This window comes from Ochotona curzoniae, unplaced genomic scaffold, assembly GCF_017591425.1.
Source record: "Ochotona curzoniae isolate NIBS_2020 unplaced genomic scaffold, NIBS_Ocur_1.0 contig_1, whole genome shotgun sequence".
Lineage (NCBI taxonomy): Eukaryota > Metazoa > Chordata > Mammalia > Lagomorpha > Ochotonidae > Ochotona > Ochotona curzoniae.
The window spans coordinates 42,361,517-42,370,903 of NW_024464918.1; the positions used below are offsets into that span (position 1 = coordinate 42,361,517).

General features: G+C 52.0%; 1 protein-coding gene across 2 annotated transcripts; it reads left to right on the top strand.

The window, feature by feature from the left end:
• Nucleotides 1-709: 709 nt before the first annotated feature.
• On the top strand, nucleotides 710-3,959 carry RPS14 (ribosomal protein S14). 2 transcript variants are annotated; one of them, XM_040972582.1, is made up of 5 exons: nucleotides 710-816; nucleotides 2,154-2,304; nucleotides 2,594-2,755; nucleotides 3,140-3,216; nucleotides 3,845-3,959. In XM_040972582.1, exons 2-5 carry the CDS (start codon nucleotides 2,156-2,158, stop codon nucleotides 3,910-3,912), a joined length of 456 nt encoding a protein of 151 aa, XP_040828516.1. In that variant the 5' UTR covers nucleotides 710-816; nucleotides 2,154-2,155; the 3' UTR covers nucleotides 3,913-3,959. The 2 variants fall into 2 exon arrangements, with proteins under 2 accessions (XP_040828516.1, XP_040828508.1); XM_040972574.1 differs by having other exon boundaries at nucleotides 754-856.
• The last annotated feature ends 5,428 nt before the right edge of the window (nucleotides 3,960-9,387 follow it).

Here is a 9,387-nt window from a genome sequence, read left to right on the forward strand (position 1 = left end):
GCATCGAATAACTCTTATTTTGCCGAGGACACTGATGTTTAACAAAATTCCTTTTTAAGGGTTTTATGTAGTCAAGCACTTATTTAGTCTTTTCTCTATAGTAATTCTATGGCTTGCAAGTATAGAGTTACTTTCACATTCGTACTTTTGATAAATATTTAATCAATTTTCTCTGGAATTTGACAGTTTTAAATATATTTATGTATTCAAGTCAAATGGAATGAATTTCAATGTATAATATAAAGTGTGGATCTGAATTTTTCCCTTGTCTCTTAAATTGTTAATTTTCTATCCCATTGCTATTTACTGAAAAATCTTTGTTTATCTCATCGCATTGTGACAACTTCTTCACACACTGAAATCCTGTGAAAACTGAAGCGCATTTCTGATGCGCATCTCTTTGATCGAGAGTTTAATATTTCTCTAGACGTTGTGTTGTTGCTATTCTCCCCCGCACCGCTAGGGCGCGCTGCAGGTATCGGGCCGGAAGGCCTCAGTCGGGGCGGAAGTCACTTATCCGCCATCTTGGAGTGCGGACCCGCCTCACTGAAGCGGACTATCGGACGTGTACAGTCGTGTAGGCGAATGTGCTCGCAGCGACACCCTGCTCTCTGCCTCTTTCTAGCTCTCTTAAGTTAAACGTCCTTGCTTAGGGCAAGCTTTAATCGCCTTGGAAAACGTAAGGGCCAGGTTGGCTTTGTAGCACCGCCTTTCCCCGTGACCCCTGAGGTCTACTTCCGGGACCCAACAGTGACCTGTCTCCCCGCCCCTTCCGTCGCTCTCTTTCCGGTGGCGGAGTTGAGGGAAGACGCGCAGGTGAGGGTTCCCGGCGCCGACAATCGGGCTTCATCCTGGGGTGAGGGGCCTCGGCGGGGCGCGAGACGCGGGATTGAGGGTGCGGAGGGGTGTCTGCGTGTAGCGGCGGGTGCGCTGCCGGTCGACCCGGATCCTGGCCCGGTCGGGTTCGGCGTTGCCCCGTGTGCCGGAAGGCGGCCGTCGGGCTGCAGAGAGGAGCCCTTGGAGTCGGGGCGCGAGTGGATCCGTCCCTTAGGGCATGGCCCAGTGTGGTTAGGGTCGCGGGACCCCCCTCCCCGATGCTGTCGGGTTGGATCCCTCTGCCTTAGCCTGGAGTGCCGGTGGAAGGACTGCCGTGGGAGCCCGGCCCCGGGTCCCGTGTGGGTGTCGCCTCCCCCACTCCCCTTCTCCTGTGAGGTGCAGACGGGGGACATCCCAGGCGGTACTTCTGCCTGGTTACCGCAGCTTTAGTCCCAGCACTAACCCCCCTCCCCGGTTGCACTCCTCCCGGGGGTAGGAGAGATTGGCTTAGGCACCAAGAGCTGCGGTAAGAATTGGCAGTCAGCGCCCCCGGGGTCAGATGAGCTGTTTGGCAGAGTGCTGGGCTGGACGGGCGGCCGGTTTCTAGCTGTGGCTTGAGGTGGAAAGCCGTTCCCCTTGGCGGATGAGCGCGCCTCGGTGCTGCTGGAGCTGAGGGCTTGTCTGCACAGCTGGGGGCAGGTGGAGAGCTGAGGAACTGGTACAGGCTGCTGAAACCGAAACCCCCAGGGCAGCGCTCAGTGAGGATGGGCAGGCATGACCTTTGGCCTTGGGCTCTGTGCTTGTGGTGTGTGCCCCCTACACGTGCTGTCAAGCCTTAATGCAAATTGGTGAGGCAGTGATCAGGAGGCTGGGAGGACCTCTGGTCCTCTCGGGTGTGGGCAGCTTCACACCCAGCCTGCTGTGTCGTGTCACCATGAGCAAACCACCACCTGCTTTTCAGGTGAGCACCAGAAAGACTCAGAGGCGGGCTTGGATTTGGCTGGCTTGCTGAGCAACCCTTTGGCATGTATATTCTAGAAGCCCCCTTGGGCTGCTGCTACCCTAAACTTGTGTCCCCTAGGTGTTGTGAGCCCTACTTAGGTTGTTTTTTGGAAAAGGATTGCCAGCTGTACTTGGCTTTTTTGGTCAGCCCTTGACCTTCTGTAAGTGCAGGGAAATGGGGTTCATTGAGGCAGAGATGAGAATACAACCCAGTCTGGGGTGCAGGGAGACAGACCCAGCAACAAACTTGGTGTTTCCTCTAGTAGCCAGGGAAAGGGACTTATACTTCTGGCAACTTTTGGTCTGTTAACGTTGCAGCTGATTTTTCTATTCAGAAATGGCACCTCGCAAGGGGAAGGAGAAGAAGGAAGAGCAGGTCATCAGCCTCGGGCCTCAGGTGGCCGAAGGGGAGAATGTCTTTGGGGTCTGCCACATCTTTGCGTCCTTCAATGACACTTTTGTTCACGTCACTGACCTTTCTGGCAAGTGAGTCCTGGGGTGGGATCTCCAGAGGTGCAAGGAGTTGCTCTGTGTTCTGACAGCTGTGCACTGTGGGAGGTGCTTGGGACTCCTAAGGGCATTGCAGGGCTGCAGGTGAGCCCAGCTCTAGGTAACTTGGCTATTATCCCCACTAGGCTGAGAGCCGTGAGGGCCTGTCCAGGCTCGGGGTGGCTGTCCTCTGCCACAGTTGGACAGTGGTACTCCTGTTAGGGCACAGCAACGCTCTGTGACTTACTGTTGGGTGACGAAGAAATGCCTCTGATTTTGTGTCCAGGGAAACCATCTGCCGTGTGACTGGTGGAATGAAGGTGAAGGCTGATCGAGATGAATCCTCACCATATGCTGCCATGTTGGCTGCCCAGGATGTGGCCCAGAGGTGCAAAGAGCTGGGCATCACTGCCCTACACATCAAACTGCGGGCCACAGGAGGAAATAGGTAACAAGGCTTGGGGATGTTCTAAGTACTGGAACAATAGTCTGGCCTCTTTCTTCCCCGATGGCCACCCAGGCTGTTCAGGGCGTCCAGTTTTAAGTTACGACGCAGTATGTGGGTGTGTAGTTTCCGTTTTTGGTGAATTTAGATGGTGACATGAAAGTTGAAATGATAAACCAAGAGTTTCCCCAGTGAAGGAAGCAGGAGAATACCACAGCAAGGGAAGGATCTTGAGGTGATACAGAACTTGATCAGGCATGTGGGAAAGTAGCGTGACGTGCACAACAGGAACTTAGTAGCCAGCAAACTTTACATACTGGCCACACATCCCTGCACCTGACCTTTATCAAGAGAACTAGATTTTTAACTTACACCTTCCTTTCCAAGGACCAAAACCCCTGGACCTGGAGCCCAGTCAGCTCTCAGAGCCCTTGCCCGCTCAGGGATGAAAATTGGGCGAATTGGTAAGTGCCTTGCTTTAGGTAGCACTTGGGTTGGCCTTGACACCCCAAAGCGTGTGGTGTGCCTGACGGGTGTAGTACTGCTGGTTAGAATTGTTAGCAAGGGTTGTGGGGGGCATTACCACTTGACTTCCGTCCCTTGTCAACCCTGCCCTCCTCTTCTGTATTGAGGCACCTCATTTCTGAATCTGCCACACTGCTTGGCAGAAGTTGGAACAGGAAAAGGAACACTTCTCCCTGTATCCCTGGCACTGCAGTTAGCATTTCTGTGGGCCCTCTCACGTCCAAGGACTCCATGTTCTTGGTGTCTGTGTTGACTGGTGAGGTGTGATAGTGATGGCAGTTGAAGTTGAAGGCTCCCATTTTTTACCCACTGAAGAGGAGGAGGCTACAGCTGCTTCTGAAGGCTAGGTGGTGAAGACGAGGGTGTGTCTCCTCCTGACCCTGTCAGAACCTTTAGAACCTTTAGAAAGCCAGGTGGAAGCACATTGGGAAACCATCACAGACGAGGCTGCTCCCTTCATCTGTGGTGGAGTGGGGCTCTTGGTGCAGACAGGATTCGCTACTGATTGGGCAGCCCTGCTCCTTCCCTCCACTCCGGGCACTGATGGCTTCTTTCTTCTTCCCCCAGAGGATGTCACCCCCATCCCCTCCGACAGCACCCGCAGGAAGGGGGGTCGCCGTGGTCGCCGCCTGTGAGCAGGACTCCCCACATTATTTTCTGTTAATAAATGGTCATCATGTAAGCTGTTTACTCTGTCCTTAATGTAACAACTGCCCGAGGGTGCACATAAAAGGGCGGGCAGTGTACATTGCTTTAGAGCCAGGGAGGGGAGAGGGCAGAGGAGCTGGGTCCTGGGAGGTGCTGGCACTGCTGGTGTGTGCTCTGTGCAAGTTTGTTGGCTTGAAGTTATCTCAGTCTTTAAAACCGGACCTTGAAAGTGGAGATGTCTGTCCTATAAATGGACTGGTTCTTAAAGAGCCAGAGCAGAGTGGGAGCTGTTGATGAAGTGTGGCCCGAGCAGAAGAGGAGCCTTCCAGACCAGCGCCAAATATAAACACGGGTGGGTGGCGTGCTCCCCCCACACCTTCTGTGCACAGTTGTAGCTTGCCCTGCTGTGCTTGCTTTTCACTTGGCAGATCTTGGCACTTATTCCCCACCAGTACATAAAGTACCTAAAGATTCAGTTACCCCACAAATATACACCAAGTCCTATTTTCATTGCAATAGAAAATAAAGTTCTTGCCTTCCGGAAGCTTGGAGCCAGCTCCAAGGACTCGGCACCAGATGGTACCGCAGTGTTCTGCAAAGGAATGCTATGGTGCCCTGTGACTGCTGTGGTGGGGGTGGACAGGCAAAGACACTGAGGCTGGGATGTGGCCTTTGGTAGGAACAGAGTGGCAGGCAGGAGGTTGGGGCAGCTCTGCTGGTGGAACTGAGTGGTTATGCCCAGCAGAGGGAGTAAGGAAAGGTCCTGAGTTAGGGTAGGGGGGATGTTACCCTGTTGAGGTGGTATTGCTGATAACCCTTGGACGGCTAGCAAAACCAGCCTGGGATGTCAGTTGGCCAAGATCTGGCCTGTAGATCTTAAAAAATAGCAGGGGTTTTTGTTTTTTAAAAATTTTACTTTTACTGGAAAGTCATACAGAGGAAGATTTTCCATCCAAAGATTCACTCCCCAAGCAGCTGCGATGGCCTGAGTTGAGCCAATCTGAATCCAGGACCTTTTTCCAGGTCTCCCACTAGGATGTAGGATCTTAAGGCTTTGAGCTGTCCTCAACTACCTATCCAGGCCACAAGTAGGGAGCTGGATGGGAAGCAGGACTGCTGGGTTACAAACCGGCACCCGTATGGGATCCTGGCATGTGCAAAGCAAGGACTTTAGCTGCTGGGCCCAAGGCTTTTCGTTTTAAAGAATTATTGCAAAGACAGATTTACAGATTTATCTGCTGGTTCATTCCCCAGATGGCCAGTTTTGGGTCTCCCACGGAGCTGCAGGGTCCCAAGGCTTTGGACCCTCCCCCATTGCCTTCGAAGGCCACAAGCATGGGTGGGAAGTAGAGTTTTGCAAGTAGAGAATTAGCCAATTTAGTTACCCTGCTGGTCCCAAAATAGCAGTTTGGAAATTCGCATGCCATATGCATGGCCAGTGTGTGGTGTGGAGTATGTGTGTGTATAGCTGTGCAACAGTTGCCACAAACCATTTTGGGGTAGTGGCAGCATCACATCCCCGAGTCCCCACTTGCTGTGTCATGTGATAGGAATCGATGCTTTTGTGTTAGTGAAGCTGTAATGCATGCCACTACTGCCTTCTGCTTATTGGTGAATAATTTCCCATCTGATGGAGGCTCTCTGGGGACTGGTCTCACCGTGTCTGCCACGATTCATCCCTGTGGTGTTGAACACTGTAAAGTTTTGTCTTCATAGTGAGGGGTCAAATTAAACCTGAAGTTTAAATGTGAGTGCATCCTGATAGAGTGGTTGTGGTAAACTAGGGGAAGGTACAGATATTGCTGAGACGAGAACTTCACCAATTAGAAGTAGGTGTCTCTAGGAGTGAGCGCGCCACACACTAGTTTTATCAAACGAAGGTTAACAGGAGACTCAGTGATGCACAGGAATGCTGTTTCAAGTTACTCCGAATTCAAGTGATGAAGAAGGGTGTCCTCAGGTGGATTCTGAGACCAGAGGCTGTGTGAGAATGTGGGTTCCACAGTGGCAGTGTGCCACCTTGGGTACTGCAGCCTCTGGGTGGTCGAGTATAGGCTTCTAGGGTGCCAGTTGCCTCCTGGGACATCGCTTGGTGAAGGTGCTGGGATCTGGTCCCCAACACTGAGAAGATGCTGCTTACCCTCATTCCTGCTCAGTTCTATGCGGAATGGCATAGAAAGAACCGGATGGAAAGTGCTGGCAGTTGCCGAAGCCTATTTTCTGTGGTGGAACTTTGTGTCTTGTCTTGCTGTTTGCTAGTAACCAGGGATGCCACAGACTGAAAGCAGTTTCTTTCAGGGTTTTCGGTCCTCAAGGAGAACTCTGCATGAAATGTAGCAGACTGCTGAAGTGAGCAGGGTGGGAGTCTCCAGACCACAGGAGCCCAACCTTGGCAGGTGCATGTAAAACTGGCAGCAAGGGGCCCACCGCCGTGTCCTAGTGGCTAAAGTCCTCACCTTAAATGCGCAGGGATCTCATGTGGGCGGGTGCCAGTTTTAATCCTGGCAGCTTCACTTCCAATCTAGCTCCCTGCTTGTGGCCTGGGAGAGCAGTTGAGGACGGCCCAAAGTCTTGGGACCTTGCACCCATTTGGGAGATCTGGAGGGTGGTCCTGGCTCCTGCCTTCAGATCGGCGCAGCACTGGCCATTGCAGTTACTTGGGGAATGAGTCATCGGACAAAAGCTCTTCATCTCCTCCTCTCTATCTCTGACTGTGCAGTACAGCAGGAACACTGGGCCCACAAAGCCCCTAGAGATGGTCCTGATGGCTGCTGCTCTCCATGCCTTCAGCCCTCCACCTGCATGTGCTTACATTCGGCCCAGCTCAGACTCACCATCCTCTGCCCATGTCTCGGGCCCAGTGGCTCTGAAGGTGCCCCTCCATTCTGGCATGGTCCCATTGGTCACTGGGAAGAGCCTTCTCCCATTGTAAACTCTGAGGCACTGTCATGAGGGGTTCTCTAGCCCAGCACCCAGCCCCATCTGTGAAGTGTGGTGGGCTTTTCTAGGTCCTGGATAGATGAAAGCCCATGCACTTCTGGGCTGTACACCAGTAAAGCCAATCAAGAGCTTAGGAGGGGCCCGGCGCGATGGTGCAGTGGTTAAGGTCCTCGCCTTGCTCGCCCGGGATCCCATATGGGTGCCAGTTCTATCCCGGCAGCCCCCGCTTTGCTTCCAGCTCCCTGCCTGTGGCCCGGGAAAGCAGTCGAGGACGGCCCAAAGCTTTGGGACCCTGCACCCGCGTGGGAGACCCGGAAGAGGCTCCTGGCTTTGGATCGGTATAGTATCGGCCCGTTGCGGCTCACTTGGGGAGTGAATCATTGGACGGAAGATCTTCCTCTCTCTCCTCTCTGTATATCTGCCTTTCCAATAAGAAAATAATAAAATAAATCTTTAATAAAAAAAAATAATTAAGCCAAACTACTGATGTGGGCCCAGGCAGCACTATCCCTGAGTTTGAAGCAAAAGCAAAATTTCTCTAGAGAACATCACAGATAATGGAGCACTTCAAGTGTATCATAGGTTAGGTAGAACCACATGGGGACCACCAGGTGGCAGCATGGCTCCGGTGGGGAGGATTTGCTGCACGGGTGCCTTCCTTCCCGTCCCAGGTCTGCTAGCCCTACCCTTTCCTGACGCCTCAATTACTTCATCTTCACCAGAGGAGCTTCTGTGATCTCACAAGAGCCTTTCGTGGCTCAGATGGTGTGTAAAAGAACCAGGTCCAGTCCGGAGAAGAAAACTCTCCGCTCCAAAAAAAAAAAAAAAAAAATTAGCATCAAAAGGAATGTAATGCAACCACAAAAGTGAGACATAATTTGAAATCTTCTAGTAATATATAAAACCAACAAGTTGATACTAGCTTAGTATTTGACTCAATATATTCAGATAGTCTTTTTTTTTTAAAGACTTATTTTTATTGGAAAGCCAGATATACAGAGAGAAAGAGATACAGAAAGATCATCTGATGATTCACTCTCTAAGTGGCTGCAGAGTTCAAAGCCAGGAGCTTCTTCAGTTCTCCCATTTGGGTGCAGGGTCCCAAGGCTTTGGGCTGTCCTCAACTTCCTTCTCAGGTTGTAAGCAGGGAGCTGGTTAGGAAGCAGGGCTGCCAGGACACAAGCTGGCTCCCATAGAGGGTCTTAGCACATGCAAGGTGAGGACTTTAGGCACTAGGCTATTGTGCTAGGCCCTCAAAAAAAGGTGTTTTTTTTTTTTTTTTTTAAAGACTTATTTTTATTGGAAAGGCAGATATACAGAGAGAAGAGACAGAGGAAGATCCTCTGCCCGATGATTCACTCCCCAAGTGAGCACAACGGCCGATGCTATGCCGATCCGAAGCCAGGAGCCTCCTCTGGGTCTCCCACGCGGGTGCAGGGTCCCAAAGCTTTGGGCTGTCCTTGACTGCTTCCCCGGGCCACAGGCAGGGAGCTGGAAGGGAAGCGGGGCCACTGGGATTAGAACTAGTGCCCATATGGGATCCCAGCATGTGGAAGGTGAGGACTTTAGCCACTAGGCTACCGTGCTGAGCCCAAAAATAATTTTTTAAAATTAAAATTTTTTTTGCAAAGCAGTCAATTTATTCTGTGGCTGTAACATCCATGGCTAGACCAGATCCAAACCAGCAGCTCCTAGGTTTTCAGCCTGGGTAACAGGCCCAAGTATGTGGGCTATCGGCATGAAGCTTGATTGGAAGTGGAACAAATGAGACTCAAACTGTTGCTTCTTATGGGATGTAGGCAGTGGCTTAATATGATACACCCACAACACCGGCCCCTACCATCTGTTTTTCCGGTCTGTCCTCCTGAGGAGGACTGCTGGAGGTTTGGAGCCTTGGCCTTAATTAGGCCTGATCAAAATGTGCAAGGGGCCTGCAGGAGGCAGCAGGATCAGATGAATAAACATGGGCTCTGCACACAGCTTACAGGTTTGCAGATTATGAGGACTTGGCTGGTGCGTGGGCAGCAGCGTTAATCCTTGCAGGACTCCCAGAAAGTGATAAATTGGGAGAAAGGCTTAGCTGGGGCTGGAGCTTTAGCACACTGGGTTGAGGTGCTGCTTGCTTTTGGAGTGTTCCATATCATGACTGTGCATCTAATCGGGTTTCCCACGAATACCTGGAAAGGCACTGGATGATGGCCCAAGTGCTGAGCTTTCTGCCACCCATGTGGGAGATGCTGATGGAGCTCCTGGCCTAGTCCTGGCCATGGTGGCCATGTGGAGAGTGAACAGTGGTATGGGAAGTAATCCTGGGCTCCCCACAGGAATGGTGAAACTCAGAAGTGTGGGGTCTTTGTGTGACTAAGGAGATGTCCTTCCCCCAGGCCCAGTGAGTGGGGTGTGAAGAGCAGCAGTGGACAAAGGGGCTGCCAGGCTAGGGAGGCAGGGCTGGTTTGACTGCTGGAGAGCCACCCCTCCTGCCCTGCTCTGTTCCTGTGGAAGGGCAGCTTCTGCAGAAGGAA

Excerpts from the sequence above, each read along its gene's own strand:
- RPS14 (XM_040972582.1), top strand. The coding sequence starts at position 2,156 with ATGGCACCTCGCAAGGGGAAGGAGAAGAAGGAAGAGCAGGTCATCAGC. Across the intron at positions 2,305-2,593 it reads GTCACTGACCTTTCTGGCAA|GGAAACCATCTGCCGTGTGA; the intron begins GTGAGTCCTGGG and ends TTTTGTGTCCAG. Across the intron at positions 2,756-3,139 it reads CGGGCCACAGGAGGAAATAG|GACCAAAACCCCTGGACCTG; the intron begins GTAACAAGGCTT and ends TTCCTTTCCAAG.